The sequence below is a fragment of the Octodon degus genome, unplaced genomic scaffold, assembly GCF_000260255.1.
Source record: "Octodon degus isolate 3935 unplaced genomic scaffold, OctDeg1.0 scaffold00011, whole genome shotgun sequence".
In the NCBI taxonomy this organism is placed as follows: domain Eukaryota; kingdom Metazoa; phylum Chordata; class Mammalia; order Rodentia; family Octodontidae; genus Octodon; species Octodon degus.
The window spans coordinates 13,836,071-13,854,848 of record NW_004524587.1 but is presented as its reverse complement, the minus strand read 5'-3'; the positions used below and the strand labels follow the sequence as shown (position 1 = coordinate 13,854,848).

The 18,778-nt window shown below is 43.7% G+C and overlaps 3 protein-coding genes across 4 annotated transcripts in view; 2 read left to right on the top strand and 1 right to left on the bottom strand.

The window, feature by feature from the left end:
• The window catches only part of Slc7a6 (solute carrier family 7 member 6), a 40,296-nt gene extending 36,587 nt beyond the window's left edge, over positions 1-3,709 (top strand). For both annotated transcript variants that reach the window (XM_023709375.1, XM_004625838.2), the window contains exons 8-10: positions 537-686; positions 795-978; positions 1,488-3,709. In XM_023709375.1, the coding sequence (XP_023565143.1) occupies positions 537-686; positions 795-978; positions 1,488-1,582 (429 nt within the window). In that variant the 3' untranslated portion in view covers positions 1,583-3,709. The remainder of the gene's footprint in view (positions 1-536; positions 687-794; positions 979-1,487) is intronic.
• Positions 3,710-5,487: 1,778 nt separating this feature from the next.
• On the bottom strand, positions 5,488-12,082 carry Slc7a6os (solute carrier family 7 member 6 opposite strand). The gene is made up of 5 exons (XM_004625837.2): positions 11,873-12,082; positions 11,482-11,757; positions 9,422-9,628; positions 8,227-8,347; positions 5,488-6,927 (listed from the first exon to the last, which is right to left on the bottom strand). The coding sequence occupies exons 1-5, from the start codon at positions 12,062-12,064 to the stop codon at positions 6,809-6,811; spliced, it is 915 nt and encodes a 304-aa protein (XP_004625894.1). The 5' UTR covers positions 12,065-12,082; the 3' UTR covers positions 5,488-6,808.
• A 3,732-nt stretch (positions 12,083-15,814) lies between these two features.
• Prmt7 (protein arginine methyltransferase 7) overlaps positions 15,815-18,778 on the top strand; it is a 47,534-nt gene continuing 44,570 nt past the window's right edge. Inside the window, exons 1-2 of the mRNA XM_004625836.3 lie at positions 15,815-16,033; positions 16,571-16,679. Of these exons, the coding sequence (XP_004625893.2) occupies positions 15,991-16,033; positions 16,571-16,679 (152 nt within the window). The 5' untranslated portion in view covers positions 15,815-15,990. The remainder of the gene's footprint in view (positions 16,034-16,570; positions 16,680-18,778) is intronic.

Genomic DNA, 18,778 nt, shown 5'->3' with positions numbered 1-18,778 from the left:
CTCCCCCTGGCCAAAAGTGTCCTGAAGGCATTCGACAAAAAAAAAAAAAAAAAAAAAAGTTTAAACAAACTTATCCTTGTCCCAGCACTGAGGTCGCTGACCCCTGTCCTCTAGGACTCCTCATTCCCCCATCCCGAGGGCAAGTTCTGCCATAATATTTCTCCTCAGGGTGCACGCATCCATTTTGCTAATCTGAGTATCTAAAGCCCCAGGTGATGGGATGGTTCTGGAGGTATTTCCTCCATTTGCATGCCTGGTTTGCAAGTCTTGGGACACAAGTTTCATGCCGAGGTTGGTGCATGTAGGGTTGCCCTTGTTACAGTGCTTGCATCGAGAAGGGAGGCAATGAGGATAAAAGAGGGAGAGATGCTGACTCTAGGGTTAGTGTGAAGAAAGGACCTACCCGGTGCCCAGGCTCACTGGAAATTGCTAATCTGGTGATGCCACGTCAGATCTGAGAGTCCAGGCTGGCAGTCTCTTTGGGTTGGCTGCTGGTGCAAGCGCTTTCTCCTCTGCACTCCATTCCTCCCTGACAGTGCACCATGACACTCATCTACCTCATTGTGGAGGATGTTTTCCTGCTCATCAACTACTTCAGCTTCAGCTACTGGTTCTTTGTGGGCCTCTCTGTCGTTGGACAGCTTTACCTTCGCTGGAAGGAGCCCGAACGCTCTCGGCCTCTCAAGGTTAGTTCTGTGCAGAGTAGGAGGGATGGGTCTTCTTCCCAAGGGGTCTTCTTGCCCATGCTGTTTTTTTCCCTCTGACCTTAATGTTTTACTCCTTCTCCACTGCAGCTGAGCCTCTTTTTCCCTATCGTGTTCTGCATATGCTCCATATTTCTGGTGGTTGTGCCTCTCTTCATTGATACCATCAATTCTCTCATTGGCATTGGAATCGCCCTTTCTGGGGTTCCTGTCTACTTCCTGGGTATTTACCTGCCGGAGTCCCAGAGGCCACTCTTCATTCGGAGAATCCTGGGTGAGCTTCTCCTTGCCCTGTCACCCACTGGTTGTGTGCCCACAGAGGCTAACAACTTTCTTTGCTCTACTCAATTTTCTGGAACATAAGACCTGAATGTCCCACCAGACTTCTCTTTTGATATTGACTTGGGGGCCAGGGAGATGGCTCAGTGGCATAAGCGCTTCCCTGGCAAGCACAAAGGCCTGAGTTCAATCCCAGGTTCCGGGAAAAAAAAAAAAAAAGATATTGACATGATCACTTTAGTTCTAACTTCCATGTCGTGTTATGGTCAAAGCACACCCTCCTGACAGAGTAATCTCCCTGAGAAGTCAAGTCGTCCTATCTCAGACGCTCTGGGCATGGACTGGAGGACAGTGAGGGTTGGGAATAAGGGGCAAAACCAGGCTCAGGATGACCAAGACACAGGTGGGGAGGGAGCCACAGATGTGCTTTTAGCTTTCTGTGTTCAGGTTAGGACAGTTACTAAATGTTTTTGCTATGTCCTATACTTCTCTATTTTTATTTAGCTACTATCACCAGAGTCACCCAACAACTTTGCTTTTGTGTCCTGACTGAGCTAGATGTAACCGAAGAGACAAAGGTTGAGAGGAAAACTGACTAGAGGCCAGAGGTAACAACCCTCAAGATCCGGAAGGCTGGCTACTTGCGAGTTATCCATCAAAGTCCAGATACCTGAATTAAAGGAGCTTGTTGACTCATTCTATAAGGGGGCTCAGGGCCAATGCTCACTCATTGGTAAGCTATGGGAGGATACTCAGGGTTGGGGCCAGTCTGAAGGTGGGGAGCTCAGGATGGAGGGGAAGGTGGGGAACAGGGGAGTGGTAGTATTTCTCCTGGTGGATGGGGGTGATCTTGGCAAACACTTTATAAGCTGCAGTGCTAGGCTGATGAAGAGGGCTGGTGGTTCATAGCAGTTTAAAGTTTGAACCAGGAGTATACAAAGTAGCTACTTTTTGTAAGTTTTTCTCTGATCAGGTCCACCTACCTGACATACAATGCTACCATTTCTTTAACTGGTTCACAATTCTTCCCTGGAGACAGGGTTGTATGCTTTTGTTTTTTGGGGAGGATAGACAGCACAGCTTCCTTAACCAGTGTGGGAACAGTGTTTTTCCTATTTCTTGACTTCTGCAAGAGGAATTACCTATCTTGAAACTTCACACACCAGTGGTACGCACAACAGGAGGAAATCTTTTCAGGGTCTCAACAGTGCCCACTGAAGGTCCCTCTTGACAAGGTTGACTGCTTATTTGTGGGTCCCTATTCTTAAAGGCACAGGATCCCTCTATGTATAGATTGTCCATCTTATTGAGGAGGTCCTGCCTGCCTGATTGAATTTGCTTGGATTGTATTTGTGCTTTTAAAGTCTTTAAGAAAGAAGGAAAGCTGCTGGCTCCAGAATAAGTTGGTCTTGGCCACCCAATTGCACCCCTTCTAGCTGGAACCCTGGTGATTCTGTGGAGGCCAGGGGCCTGAAACAGGCTGGGAAAAACCTCACTGCTCTAGCTGAGAAGCAGCATCTCTACAGCAAAGTGGGAATGGTATGACTGCCACCAAATTCAAACCCCTATATTCCATTATTTGTTAATCTGGAACACCAATTGTGCACAAGATTAGTGCTCAATGTAACAGGTTATGCTTAAAAATTCACAGTACCCAAAACTGAGTCTTTCTGGTTCCAGACATGATTCTGACAATAGATTTTATGCTGAATTTCACATAATCTGTTGAGTCTTACCTGCAAAGATAAACTTTGATTTTTTTTTAAAAAAGCATATACTTATTACATCATTAGTACATAGATCAACATGTTACTAGCACCTGACTCAGGTCCAGCCAGAACAGTTGAACAAATTTTTGAGTCAGAAGTCTGGTAACACTATTTTGAAGGATAATCCTTTATTTATTGAGATGTTAGGTTTTTGTTCTAGTTGATAGTAAATTTCTGGGTTTCTGGTATGAACATTGAGTGTTATAATGTTCTGGAATTCAGGTGGATCACCTGGTCTTTCAACTGTCAGTGAGTTGAAGAGCATCTCACTGACCCAAGTCATCAAATACTTGTTCCTCTCTGTATGGGCAGGTGTAAGGGACTGCTGTGCAGACCCAAGCAAGCCCACCCTGGTGCTGGAAATATTTTCTGTTCTGAAAAACTATGCAGGCTGCATTCTCTCTTCTGACCTGAGTACCAGGCATTGTTTACACTACTAGCTGCTCCGTGAATTATGGGAATAGTATAGTTCTCTTCTACTGGCCTTCCCTTGCCAGAGGCCAGATGGGGCTGTAGTCTCAGGAAGAGCTTGGTACTTTCCGGACTTCTGTTTTCTCCCTGTGGTCATCAGTGAAGACTCTAGGAGAAAAGCTGCTTCAACCTCAGTTTGGACACTCAGCTGACTGACTATAATAGCGGAAGCAACAACTTTTGGTGCTCAAGGTGGGCCATCCGCTCAGGTCAGAGCAACAGATTTGGCCTATATGGATGTTTCTCTCAAGAGCAGGTGGCTGCAGTGGCTTGTACAGCAGATCATCTTGGGCCCAGAAGAACCTGCTAGCTTAGCACACTCCTTGGACAACTTTCCTTAGGTTTTAGAATTGGTCAACAGTAAAGACAAGAACTATGAGGCAATCTCCTCGCCTGACCATTCTTCACCAGACTGGCTTGTCACAGATAAGGGAGCATCTCTGGACATACATTTGCTCAATAAAGATTTAGGGGAACATGATCACAGCTGCCTTTGGTTCAGGGTGTACATCTGTGAGAACGTAAGGGGGTGGCATTCCTACTGTCATGGGTTTGGGATTTATGTAGCAAATTCTTGCCTAATGACAAGAAGTCTTATCCAAAGGCTGACTTGCTTAATCTATATAAACATGCTTCCTTGCCGAGCCAAGTTGGCACCCATCCCAGGGCTCTTCTGGAGTCAATCTTTAAAGCAGAATGTGTTGGTTTTGAGGATCCCTGACCCTGGCTGTAGCATTCACCCCACAATAACCAGCTAATCTCAGGAATTTGCTGCCCCCCAGTGGCTTCAGTGATAGGAAAAACGAAGGCCTCACTACAGGTGCCCCAGTCCTTGCTTAGTGAGCCATGTCATCAGATAGAAGCAGCATTCTTTGCCTTTGGGCTGGACAGACTTTCCCATGAACCCTTTTGTGGGAGGAAAGCCAGACTTCTAAAGCACTCACCACAAGCTTTACAGCAGAGTTAATTTCCAACAAGTCTTTGTCTCCTTAAGTCCTCCTGGTGTGTTAATCCCTTCTGCTGTAGTACAGTTTGTACCATTTTCTGCTGGGCAGTTTATGAAGTTGTCAGCCCTTTAATTTTGGCATACAAATAATGGTAAGCACATTTACAGTGGTAGAGTGTTTTTTAATCTTTGGTTTACTATGACTAATATTAGACATCAAGTTGTTGCCTATTACTTGCAATATGGAATTGTACCTTTGTTGGCTAACAACTCCTAACAGCTAGGAACTAATGTAGATAAAGGCTACAAAATGGAGATAAAATGAAAGAATGGGTCAGAGTAGTAGAGAATCTTAAAGAGGTGGGAAGAAGGCACCTTCTCATGTGACAGTTGGAGACAAATTCTTTTTTTTTTTTTTTTTTTTTGCGGAACCAGGGATTGAACTCAGATCCTTGAGTTTGCCAGTCAAGCGCTTATCCTACTGAGCCATCTCCCCGGCCCCAGAGACAAATTCTTAGAGGAAATAGTATACCTCAAAGGTTTTGTGTTGCCAGTAGCTGCCACTCACATGGAGCTGAATTAAAATGGAGGATTTTTTTTTTTTTTTTTTTTTTTTTTTGGCTAGTTGAGACTGCCTTAAGAGGAGCTCAATTAAAATGAAATAAAAGCTGGGCCTGGTGGAACATGCCTATAATTTTAGCACTCAGAAGGCTGAGGCAGGAGTACAAGTTCAGGGGTACATAGTAAGTTGAAGGTCAGCCTGAACAGAGACAGAGAGACCCTATCTCCACAAAAACAACAGCAATAAATTACTATTTTTCAGTGTATTAGATTGCAAATGATAGGTACAGATAGCTAATGGCTACTATTGCACAGTGTAGATATAAAGCAAATCCCTCTGTTCTATAGGATAATGTTAGGAAAATAAACACTAACTCACAGGACAGCTAGGATTTGGAAAGGAGTAGAGGAAAAATCTGCTGACTAGAGATACAAATTCTGGTACCAAAATAAGGACCCTGCATTTCCGTTTGAAACAGCTGTGGGGCCAGCCAAATAGAGCAGTGAATTAAAGCACCTGCAAGCAGGCACAAAGGCTGCGAGTTGGATCCCCGGGTCTGCTGTGGCCCCCTCCCCCCTCCAGGGGCACTGAGAAGGCGATTGAGACTGGCCATGGTGGCCTGCGCCTGTAATCCCAGATCTTGGGAGGCTGTAAACAGGGGGATCACTACATGTCCAATCTAGTAGTGAGACCCTGAACACCTTGTAGGCCCTTCCCTAAAGAAATTACAAACAACAACAAAAGAACAGTTGTGGATGAGAAAATACTTGGGGTAAAAACTGCATCTGTCCTACACATGTATAGGTTTATTTTTTCTTGCCATTATTCCCCAAACAATACATATATAACAATTGCATATCATTTGTATTATGTTGGGTTTTATAAATAATCTGGAGATGACAGTATATAGAGGATGTGCAAGAGTTATGATGTGAAAATACATCACCTTATACAAAGGACCTTAGAATCTGGATTTTGGTATTCACAGGAAATCATGGAACCAATAACCCATGGACACCAAGGGATGACTATAGTTTAATTTTGGTGAGTGCTATGAATAGTAAAGTTTTAAATAGAAAGCGAAGTTGAGGATGTGCATTCTTCCTGAAGTCCTCACTAAGGTTAATTCTGAAATTTTTGCCACACTACCCCTTTTTCATGAGGTGAAAGTATAGTAGGAAAACACCTATGACTCAGACTTAAAGGTTTTAAGCAAGGCACAGTGGCATATGCCTGCCATCCTAGCACTTTTGAGGCTGAAGCAGAAGGATCAGCATGAGTTGGGAGGCCAAACTGGGTAGGATGCATGGCTGAGTTCAAGCCCCTTCTAAAGTACATAGCAAGACCCTGTCTAAAACAGTTTTTGTGAAGGAATTGCTTGTTTCCATGTTGAAAAGTTTTATTAAACAGAGCAATACTCCCCGGTTCTGCAAAAAAAAAACAAAAACAAAAACAACAACAAACCAACCCCCCCCCCCCAGAGCAACACATTTATGCATACTATTTCTTGGCACCACTGCCAAAACATGACAGGAATCTTTACATCATTGTCACAGTAAGAGGCTAGGAGGCAAGGTAGCTGTTAACATCACAGCTTAGACAGATTCTACTTCCTGCCCTAAAAGCTGTTATTGTCCAGACTGCTGCTGTAAGGGACCCACTGTAGCTCTCCCAGGTGCCCATTATTAAAGCCTTTTATGGTGGCAGGCAGTCTGCTGGTAAGGGAAAGCAGAATCTTACAGCTAATATAACTAAAAACCTCTCCTGAAACCGTTTGGCTTTGCCTTTGAACTAAAAAGCCAGGAACAATGCCTCATGGAAGTGAGAGGAACTTTACATTTTACACAACTGTTTTTTGCCAGATTTTAGTCACTTTTGATTGACACCAAGGGGCTCTATTAGGAGTGGAAGACTTACACTATTAGCTTTTTGGTGGGCTGGGATGGTACTGCTTGGTATGCTTTTTTCTTCCTTCTCTTCAGCTAGGTATGTGACCAAGAGCATGTGACCAGGCCAGTTAACCCTAAGCAGAGACTTCTTGGGTCTGTGGTAGAACCTCATGGATAGTATAATCCCTTCAGTCTGAATCCAGGTTATCGTAGCCGAACTCCTTCTGTACATCCAAAGGGTATTTGTGCCAGATCTGTTGCCTGCTGCCTCTTTCTTCTTCACTCAGGCTGTCATACTCATCAGAACCTAGAAGATACCAGGAATGTACTCTCACTGTATGGTTTTAGACTATAGAAAAGCCCCTTTTCAAATAAGTCTGTTTTTGTTCTCCATTTAAAAAAATACTTGCTTAATAAAAAAAATTTGAATACAGAACTTTCTTTTTCTTAAAAAAATAACAACAACAACAACAAAAAAAACCAAAACAACAAACTATATTTCTTCCATCTACACAAAGTTAACACTAGTGTTTTATGATTTTCCCCACAGGACTTTATTCCATTGTCTGAATAACTGTTCCTTTATTTTATACACCTAGAAATGATTTTTGTTGGCTATACTTAGAGAATGTAGCAGTCACCAGAGAATCTGGGTTCTTTCCTTCCTCTTCTTCTAGGTACCACAGCAGTACTGCATCTTTCTCAAAACAGCTGGGCTGGGTGTGGTGGCACATGTCTGTGATCCCAGCACTCACCTGTAATCCCAGCACTCAGGAGGCCAAGGCTGCATAGTAAGCTCAAGGCCAGCCTAAACTATATAGAGAATCTGTTTCAAAAAGACAAAAAACAATAGCTGGGCTAGGTATGGTGACACATGCCTGTAATCCTAACACTTGGGAGGCTGAGGCAATCACACAAGGATTGCTGTGAGTTTGAGGCCAGCCTGAACTACAGAGACCTTAGCTAAAACAAAAACAAACCAGCTAAAAATGCAATCTTGAGAGATTAGATAACTGACTCATGAAAACTTTAGTCCTACTCTACTAGTGAGCCTCTAATAATTTCTCTCTTGGTAGGGTAGGGTTAATTGGGAATTAAACTCTGAACCTCACACTTGTCAGGCAGGTACTGTGCCACTGAGCTATATCCTGAGTCCTCTACCAATTTCTTTTTTGCCTTTTTGAGACAAGGGTTCACTATGCAGTTCAGGCTGGCCTTCCACTCATTTTGTATCCCAGGCACACATTGAACTCAATGATCCTCCGGCTTCAGCCTCTTGAGTGTGGGTACTGGGATTATAGGCATGTCCCGCTTAATTTCCTAATGGAATGAGGGAAAGGGACAAAAAACTACATGTCTTAATCTAAATCACTGAAGTTGGTACAGTATTGTCCAATTTTCTGGGGAGAACATAAGCCTCAGTAAAGTAATCTGCATAAGACTCAGGCAGCAATAGAACTAAGGATCTGAACCGCCACACTTGACTGACATTACATTCTCAACAGTTCCTCTGGAAAGAAGGGACAAAGCTGAGACATACTGATCGATTACGCCGTCACCTCAGACTTGGGCCTACTAGTTTCCTCCCATCTAGGCTGCCACTCACCCCTGGAATCTTCCTCTCCATTGCTGCTCTCTTCTTCTGGGTATTCATTGCGCCAGTTATTCTCACTGTTCTCATCATCTTCATCTTCATAGGTGTCTTCTGGTTGCTCATCATCATTCACCTGCGCATCTCAACACAAACATAAATCTAAGTCCAAATGTTCTTTGCAGGAAGCGATTAGCATACTACCTTGGGAAGATTCAGGTAAAAGGGCCACTTGGAAACGAAAGACTGGGAGTTATTTTGGCTCTGCTGCACAAGAAATCAGATCTTGTGCTATGAGGGGAGTCATAGTAGCCCTCTATCAAGAGCCCAGCTCAAGGGTCAGCCTGATAGCTCAGCAGACTAAAGTGCCTGATTAGGCAGAGTGCAGCAGCTGGGGTTTGATCCCCAGCATGTGTGCTGGCTTTGCCCATGGCATGTACCTGTAATCCCAGCACTTGGGAGGCTGAAAACAGGAGAATCACTATGAGTCCAATCTACTATGAGACTTGGTAGACCCTGTAGACCTTGTCCTAAATACAGAAGAAAAAGAAAAAAAGAGCCCAGCTCAGATGTCACACTCCAGTTCCACCAGAAGAGGACAAGGGTAGAGAGAAACAGTAGCTCTTAACACAAATGGCAGCAATCTTCAGATTCCTAAAGGGCAGTCACATGAAGAGTGATATGGGGGATGCCAAAGGTCCAACACAAGCTTGAGAGTAGAGGATGCAGGAAGACTGGAGTAGGTAGGAGCCAAACAGTATCCAGTATCCATTGACAGAATCTTCATTGCCAAATTACAGTTCTAGCATAGGTGTAGGATAAGGTGCATTTTTCAGTGTCTGGGTGATGGGTGCTATTCTCTTTTCACTGATCATATTAGCATTTAAGAATAATGGCTTTAGGATGTTTGCTTTCATCAAGGGGTTGTGCTTTCAAGATAAAATAAAAACATAAGCTGGGTTTGGTGGCACACACCTGTAATAGCAGCACTCAGGAGGCTGAGGCAGAATATTGGGTTTAAGGCCAGATTAGGTTACATAGTAAGTTCCAGGCCAGATTGGACTACATAGGAAGATCCTATCTGAAACCAAAAACATAAAATCCTTTCAAATAAAAATAAGAACTAAAACTTTTTTCAGGAATGGAGCCCTGTGAGGCAAAACTTGAAAGAGCTTAGGTTATCATATGCCCTCCCTCATGGGCCCCTTACCAGTTCCCATTCTTGGGTATAAGGTTGCACAGAGAGGATGTTCTCAATCCACCCTGGAGTGGCCATCTCCAAACAGTAAATGTCATAGACGTAGTCATCATGCTTCTGTTCCTCCTGGTGTCCAACTGCTGGCTCATCCTCAGATAGAGTCAGCCGCTCACGGATCAGCTCTACAGAATTGCAGAGGATCACATCTGGATCAGAAGTCTGTAATAAAAACACAAATGAAAGCACAAAACACGATGCTCCAAGAGGAGAAACCCACCGAGTGAAGGCAGGCCTGCTACAGTTCTCCCTGTTAGTATCTCCTTAACTAACTATGTGGTACTTATTTTCAAATAGAAACCTGTAAGATAAACATCCTGCTCTTTTGTGCTAGGCTGAGACAAAAAAACTTCTGGGAAGCCTGGCCTGATGAGAGGATGGGGAAACAAGATGAGCTGGCCAGTCTTATTCCCAAGTGTGGTCAAACATGCTTCTACACGTCTTCTCTGAGTTTCTTTGATATGATGCTCTTCCCCTGGGAGTCCATGGGCTGACCCTGAAATGGCTTGGCATTCTGTGGGACTTCTGAGAGGCCAAAGGCAAGTACAGGTGACCACTATTGTATCATTTGACTTGCCTTACACTGACATCTTGTTTTTAATCACAAAGTGGACTCATCTATAATTATTTTTCAAAATGTATTTGGTAAAGGGTCTCGCTACACAGCTTGGATTCTGTAGTGATCCTATTTTCAGCCTCTTCAATGCTTGGATTACAGATGTGCACCACCATACCCAGTCTCATTGGGGGTGGATCCAGTGCAACATGTGGTGCCAGGGATTGAACCTGGTCCCTGTACTTGCCTAAGCAGGCATTTACTGCTGAACTATTTCGCCAGCCCACATCTATAATCTTTCTACTGGAAAGAACAGCTTAAAAGTGAAATGTCCCATCACTTCCAGGTGCCCAGTCTCAATCGTCATCTCAGCGCACCCGGGGATCCTCGGCCCCTGTGTCTAAGCAGACGCTTTATTTTTTTATTTTTTTATTTTTTTTTTAAATTTATTTATTTATTTGTGTGTATGTGTGTGGCCAGCTCAGCCCACCAGGGGGTGGGGCTGGCTGGCATGTGGTGCTGGATGATCGAACTGTAACCACGGTCCTGTGCTTTGCTAACCTTGTTCTAAATAGGTGCTTTAGACCACTGAGCCATCTCACCAGCCCTAAGCACTTTAAACTGAGCTATTTGGCCGGCCCTCCCTCTTTTTTCTCCCTGGACTCTAGATACACTGACCTTGCAAACACCAGACCAATTAGGCTTCAGGGTCTTTACACTTTCAGGTAAAGAATATTTTATTGTCTGCCCCTTCCCCAAATATCCTTAATGTTATGGTTTGTATTTAAATGTACTCTTCCCTCCCAAAGCCTCACATCCTCATAGGTGGCAGTTTGAGGAGGTGAGTGGATCATGGGGGTGTGACACTCACCAGTGGATTAATTCTCTGATGAGCTCCCAGCTAAATGTGATGTTCAGAGGAGGTGGTGTGTGGACTGGAAGGATGTACCTCTTTCCTCCTTTGACCCGTTTCTTGCCACCACATTACCAGGTATTTTTCCTCTGCCAAGCCACCCTGCCTGGGAGCCTGCCAACCATAGGCTGAAACCGCTAGGCACTGTGAGCCAAAATAAACTTTTCCTCCTTTAACTTGTGAGTGTTGGGTATTTTATCACAGTAACAAGACAAGTGATTGACCTTCAAATCTACTCAAATGTTTTCTTTCCAATGAGAATTTCGTGGAAACGGCACTGTTCTTTTTCCTGCTACTTCACCAGCCCTTACCACTATGACAATGTGTTTACTTGTTTCACGACTCTCTTCAAAATAATACCCGACACATAATAGGCTCTTAGTAGATACACATAGAATGAAACCCAAATCAGTACAATGAGCCAATCAGGCCGGATGAATTATCCATCCCCAAAGTTACCGTGTGCCTCTTGGTCATGTCCTGGTCTCAGACACATTTCCGGCACTATTATTCAGGGACACTTGGTGCCCATAAAGTGACACTCACTTTGCTGGAGTCGATAGTGGCGGCCTCTGGGTCTCCCTCCTCATGTACCAGGTCCACCAACTGGAAGCCTGAATCCCCGACAGCTTCTGAAGTCCCTGGCGTGTATTCAGACTCCAGGCTGCCGGCGGTCCCTGACGCTCGGCGGCCGGAGACCACCCGGTAGCGGCCCTCTTTCCTAATCTCGCCAGCTGTGGCGCGAAGATCTCGGCGAATACGCTGCTGGCTGCCTCGGTAAGGGCGCAGGGCAGCCCGCACGAGTGGCTGGATCGGCTCTTCCTAGAGGAGGGGATGTCAGAAAGGGTTTGAAAGGGTCTGTAAGGAGGACAGAAGGCTTAGGGAATCGCAGCAAAGCCCTAAATCCCTCTACATAGGCCGCATCCTCGTCTAATACCTGGGAGCGCACGGTGGCCACCAACTGAAAGACATTATTCTCCGCCGCTCGGTCCAGACACTTTGGTGTCTCCTGAGTAACTGACTCGATCTCATCGCTTCGGAGGCGCTTACACGCCAACACCAGAGCCTCGGCGGGCTCCGCATTACGCTTTCGCTTTACTCGGAGCACCGCAGTCCTGCCGGCCTCCATAGCGGCTGTCGCGAGGCACTATGGGGAAAGCTCGTGGAGCGGAGGAAGAGCAATCCAGTTCCGTTGTGGGCACGGTTCCCGGCATGCTCTGCGGGCGCCCTGTGATTCTGCCCCTGCGCGCCTCTTCAGCGGCAAGATGGCGTTGGCGGCGGAGCTAGAAGGAATGTTCCTCGCTGCTGGTGAGGTGCCTGGTGTACTGGGAAGGTGGGATCGTGGTTAGGGGCCTGAGTCCAGCCCGCGTCCTGTCCTCAACCCTAGAGCTTCGGCGGAGGCACCTAGCCTGAATTTACCGTGGGGCCGAGTAACGCGTCTCTTTGGAATCTTTACTGAGGTCCGCGTGAGGCGGCTCCGAGAGCGCCCTGGCTGGCGGGAGAGCGGAGCTGCAGCTCGGTTCTAGCTCCTCGGACCAGCCAGGCGATTGCCTTCTCTGGGTCTAAAGACCACAGTGTGGAACTTAGATCACAGCACTCGTGCCTAGAGCGTCCAGTCAGCCACACAGACCCATACCCAGTCGTACATGGCTCCAGCCTTCGCACCCGAATAGGGTGACACTTTTCAGAGGACTCTTAATAGTTCGCCATTCTTAGTCACTGTTCTGTGTAGTGGGAAGCCAATCTATTTACATACCAGTCTTGTAAGTGTGTACCCTGCAGAGACATAATTCTGCTTAGAATCCCTGGGTGGTTCCTACTGGGTGTACTTAGAGTAAAATTCAAATGTCGAAGCCAAAAAGTCTGGTGTGAGTTGCAGAAGTCCACCTCTATAAACTCTTACCGTTTCTTCGCAAAGCGCGTCAGTCATTCAGTTTTATCACATTTTAGTTGTGTGTCTCATTCTTCTCATAGCCCATTTTTGGAAAAGTTAAGAGTAAAGATTCCAGCTAAATTTAGCAGCTACGGTGGTATAAGTTTGTAATTCCACCTACTACAAGTCAGACAGGAGAACTGAGTTCTAGGCAAGCCTGGATTTAGCAGGATCCTGCCTCAGAATAAAGATAAATAAGTAAATGGCCAGGGATCTCAATGGTGGAGCACTTGCATAACATGCACAAGGCCCCGGGCTTTAACCCCCAGCACCTCACAAAATAAGTTACTGTCTCCTAACTTTTACCCAAGCTGGCCTTCAAATCCCAATTTTTTTTTTTATTTTTAAAAAATTATTTATTTGTTGTGTGTGTGTGTGTTTGTGTGTGTGGCTAGCTCAGCCCACCAGGGGGCGGGGCTGGCTGGCATGTGGTGCTGGGGGATTAAACTGCAATCCCTGGGTTTTGCTTAGCTTAGTTTGTTCTAAGTAGGCGCTTTAGACCACTGAGCCATCTCACCAGCCCCTCAAATCCCAATTTAAAAGCTGCTTTCCTCAAAAAATCTTTCATAATCTTGTATTCTTTACATAGTGCCCTGGTGGCTTTTACTTGGCACTCAAATAGTCTGTAACTGTTTATATTACTCTCTCCCTTTACAATGTAAATTCTTGAAGGATAAGGACCTTCTCTGTATAGTTTATAGTGGTGGCACCAGCCCCTAACACAATGCTTTGTTTATTGAAGGTATTTAGTGAGTTTTGCGTGAATGTCCAGAATATTTACTCTGAACTGCGCTAATAATGCTGTTACATTTTGGCATAATGGCTTCCATTTATTCCTGGTATCTACAAGAAATGTGAGGTTTTATTTTTTTAAAGAAAATACGACATAATGATAATAAAAATTAGAAATACAGAATTTCACTAAACAAAATAATCTGAATTTGACAATATTTGTTGTATTTTTTTCTGAGCAGACAATCATAATAATCTAAGGGTATTTACTTATGAGTATGTAATGCTTATTCAAAGTTCAGGAAATTGTTAATACAGTTCCCATCTTCAAACATTACTGATTCAGGACTGGGGAGGATATGGCTCGGTGGTAGAGCACTGGCCTAACATGCTGGAGTCCCTGGGTTCAATCTCCAGCACTGACGCCGATGACTTAAGAGTTTTGAAAAGGTATTGTACTCTAGTTATGCTTTCAGAAGTATCACAGACAATAGAAGAATTCCATTTATCAGAGTTCTTTCCTACTGTCTTAATCTTTGGAATTCTCACGGACCACAGGATAAGGGTTTCAAAACTTTTCCTTATGTGGATCTCACCAACATACTTGCCTCCTTTTTCATTAACTGAACTGATTTATTCAGTCGATGTATATGAATCTCTAAGCCTTTTTCATCTGATAAAGTACCTTCCATTTGTATCCGTCTTTTTTTTTTTTCCATACTAGGGATTGAACCTACGTGGCCTTAGAACTGAACTACATTCCCCAGACATACATACATACATACATTTATTTTTGAGACAGGGACTCACTAAGTTGCCCAGGCCTGGTTTGAACTTATGATCCTCCTAATTCACCCTTCCAGAGTGCTAGGATTATGGGCATAAATCACTACCAGGTTCTATATATCCTTTAAGCATTCTTTGAACATTTAGCCAAATACGATACTTTTATTCTCTTGTTTGTTTCACCCAGACAGATTCTTACTATGTAGTTGAGATGAGCCCTGAAGTCACTGTGTAGCCCAGGCTGGCTGTGAGCTTGAGGCTATTCTCCTGCCTTAGTATCCCAATTGCTGGGATTACAAATGTGCACCACTATGTCTGCCTATTTCTTTTTACTATACAGTTTCACAGACCATTTTCTTGTTTGTTTGTTTGCGGAACCGGGGATTGAACTCAAGTCTTTATGCTTGCCAGGGAAGTGCTTATTCCACTGAGCCATCTCCCTGGCCCCTCACAGACCATTTTTTGGTGGAACCGGGGATTGAACTCAGGTCCTTTCGCTTGCCAGGCAAGTGCTTATTCCACTGAACTATCTCCCCGGCTCCCACAGACCATTTTCTAAAGCACATTGCAGGGGCTGGTGAGATGGCTCAGTGGTCTAAAGCACCTACTTAGAACAAGCTAAGCTAAGCAAAACACAGGGACCGCGGTTCAATCCCCCAGCACCACATGCCAGACAGCCCCCCCCTCCCCCCGTGGGCTGAGCTGGCCACACACACAAAATGAATGAATGAATGAATAAATAAATAAATAATTCTTTAAAAAAAAAATAAAGCACATTGCAGATTGTAAAACTTTTGTATATTCTGTCTTTAGTAGTAGTATATGTGATACACAGAACTGACTATAGCAGTGCTTTTCAAACTGCAGGTTGCAACCTCATGATGAGATGGACTTGGTGTATCATGACCAATAATTTAAAAAATAAAAACAAAAAATAAAAACAAAATAGGACATACAGAGGGCTTTCTCTGTAGGTGGTTTCAATATTTTGTGTAACTCAGTTTTATATGCATATGTGTATATTGATTCTCAGTGTACAGTATGTTTTCTACTAGGGTTCTCAGGACATTTCAGAATCACTAGATTAGATGATATGGTAAGATTTTAGGAGTAGTTTTACTAAAAGAAAATTGACAATTTTTAATCAGGCATTGACTGCCATATGTTTTTCAGAAAAGATGGTTTTCCACAAGCTTCTATAGGAAGTTACTTAGTATTTACTTAGCCCATATGTTGAAAGAAAGTAAAAAACTCTGGGCAAGAAAATGCCTTTAAGAAAATTTAGGAGCACTGGTGTTTCAGATAATAAAAGGGGGATTGTGGAATACTTACTGACTTTTTTCCCTTTTCTTTCCCTTTTTTTTTCTTTTGTCTTTTGGGTCTTACTATGCCGTTTAGGCTGGCCTTGAACTTTGTAGCCCAGGCTGGTCTTGAACTTGCAACGATCCTCCTGCCTCAGCCTCCCAAGTTCTGGTATTACAGGCATGAGCCACTACGCCTGTGTCTTACTTGCTGATTTCTGAGTAGGAGACTAGCAGCAGAGCCTGGACCTGCTGAGAAGTGCCTTCCGACTCAGCAGTGGGGTTCTTCTCTGCCTACCCCAAATGGATCTCTTTTGGGAGACAAGCTGTGCAAGACATGAGTCTGGTAATTATTTGTTTGTTTTTGGTTATTTTAAATACTGCCAGTTTCCAGACAGCTATATGAATTAATTAATTAATTTATATATTGTCTTTCTGAGATAAGGTCTTACTACCCGGTTCAAGCTGGCCTTGAGCTCACTTTGTATCCCAGGCTGGTCTTGAACTTGAAATGATCCTCGTACCTCAGCCTCTAGGATTGCAGGTGTGGGCCACCACGCCTGCTCTGAATTTATTTATTTTTTTATTTTTTGATGGTTATGTACTGAATATGAATTTTTTTTTTTTTTTGTACTTGGAATTGAACTCTTGACCTTGCACTTGCCAGGCAGGCACTGTACTCCTGGGCTATATTCCTGGCCCAATTCTTGCTGGAAAGATTACTGATGAAATATTTTCAGTAGCTTTGACATTTTTGTCAATTTCTTGATTATTTTTCCTTTTTGTTTTCTTGTTGTCCTGCCCTTGATGGTTGAGTAAATTTCTGATGATTAAATTTGTCTCTAAGACATGAATTAGCAAAGTTTCTATTTCAATGCTGAAGAGCCGGTTGGCACCATGAAGATTTTCTGCGGGCGAACCAATCCCACCACAGGATCCATGGAATGGCTGGAGCAGGACGAGCACTATGATTACCACCAGGAGATTGCCAGGTAACAAGCGTTGGTTCACAGGGCTGTAACTGGATGAGGTACTTGTTCTTAAAACAGACACCTTGGAATCCATTCTGGTATGAATTAGGCTGTCTTGGTGCTTACAATCAGACAGGTCTGCTTTGCCAGATAAGTTTATAGGAGTTAGGCAAGTACAGATATCATGTAGCAGTCTTACTAGACATTCTCAGAAGATCTGATTCATGGAGCAAAGAGGATGTAAGATTCAGTAGTAGTGGAGGTTATGAAATTTAATCATTGTGTCAGTAAAACAGTGACATATTCAGTATATAGTTAAATTCTCTTGAATAAAAAGTGGAAAATATTTTTTCTCCCATAGAATATTTTAAGTACTAATGATTATTTAGCAATCATTAAATATATTCAGCTTGCCAACAGTTATGCTAGGGCTGTGGATACCAAGTACAAAAAGGATGCAGTTTTTATTCTCAAGGAGCATACAGATTGTTTTTTGAGAGAAGGTCTCGAAATACAGTTTAGGCTATGAACTCAATATGTAGCCAAGGCTGGCCTTGAACTCACAGTGGTCCTTTTACCTTGGGCTCCCAAGTTCTAGAATTATAGGCATGCGCCACCATTCCTGATGCATACAGTTTTTTGGGGGTGTTTTACATACAGTTTTTGTGAGACAGATTTTTAAGAAGTTATAACATAGGGAGATAAAGGCCTATGAAAATGGGCACAGAAGTCATGGATACAGCAAGAAGCAGCTGGACTGGGAAGTGATATTTGAGTAATTTCTGTAGCAATCCATTATTGTTAGAGTACAGTGTAGAAATAGGGCTGTATGAGAGAGGCTCCTGAAAAGTTTGGCAGGGGTCACACTGAAAGGGTCAGAGTGAAATGTAGGAAGAGGAGCTTGGGTTTAAGTCCAGTCTATGCCCTTTCTTAACTCTGAGGTAGGCCAATCTCTTTAACTTCTTTGAGGCTCTGTATGGTACTACATACCTCATACACTAATACCTCTGGGCTGGAATGTAACTCTATGTTAGAGAGCTTGTCTTGCCTGCATGAGGCTTGGCTTTAATACCTATCCCTAGGAACAAGGACTACAGCAGAAGGGCTCAACAATATTACTGTATTTTTAAATATTTAGGGCATTATTTCTTAAGTAATTAGTATGTGAAATGAGAAAAAGGATTGGGTTGGTTTTCAGAACACTCAATGAGAGCTGTGTGGGAAGGAGAGGAGATCATTTGGATAGATATCTCAGTCCCAAAGCAGAGACAGTGGAGATGGAGAATTGGAGGAGATAAGTTTTGAGTTTGGTAACTCAGTGAAAGGAGAAAATTTGAGAAACACCAAGATTTCTGGTTTGAGTGACTGGGTAGATGGAGTACTTGTTTCTGAGAGGGGAACACAGGAGAAATGAGGGTGTTCAGAAGAGGAGGTGGTGGAGATCAGGCGTTTGGGTTGGAAATTCTGGATGGAGGTGCCAGTATGTAGATAGAATTGTGGGTCTGGAGACAGAATTGGAAGTAGTGGAGTTGAAGCTGGGAGATTACAAGCTCCCAGAGAATGTGAGAGATATGAAAGGCAGAAAGCTGAAGAAAGAACCCTGGAGCAAAGTCTGTATAATTTAGTAATAGTCTGAGTTCTTCTCAAGGAGGAAGATATATATGATATAATGTGCTTTTTTTAACTCCTAGCCACCCTAGAGTGATTGGAGAAGCAGAAGGAGGACCCAAAGGGAATGGTGGATGGAATAGAAAGAAGATAGTTTGAGGAAAGGAGTGTCCAGCAAAGTCAGAGGCTGCTGAGGTCCTGGATGCTGATGGCTGACTTTAGCAGCAGGAATCAGCTGGTGGTTATGGTGGTGAGGCACAGTAACAGTGGAGTACTGAGGCATGAGTGGCTGACAAGGTGAAAAAGATAGTAAGTGACATACCAGGGAGATAGCTCAGTGGAATAAGTTGTTGTAAGTGCAAAGTCCTGAGTTCGATCCCTGGTACCACAAAAAAAAAAAAAAAAAAAAAAAAAAAAGACAGGGAGCCCAGCATGGTGGTACATACCTATATCATAGCACTTGGGAAGCTGAGGCAGGAGGCTCATTGGGAGTCTGAGACAAACCAGGGTTA

What these genes read in the sequence shown, in the direction of transcription:
- Slc7a6os (XM_004625837.2), bottom strand. Translation starts at nt 12,064, where the DNA reads ATGGAGGCCGGCAGGACTGCGGTGCTCCGAGTAAAGCGAAAGCGTAAT. An exon ending in TGGCCACCGTGCGCTCCCAG is followed by an intron (nt 11,758 to 11,872) that starts GTATTAGACGAG and finishes CCCCTCCTCTAG; the next exon opens with GAAGAGCCGATCCAGCCACT. An exon ending in TGGAGAGGAAGATTCCAGGG is followed by an intron (nt 6,928 to 8,226) that starts GTGAGTGGCAGC and finishes GGTATCTTCTAG; the next exon opens with GTTCTGATGAGTATGACAGC.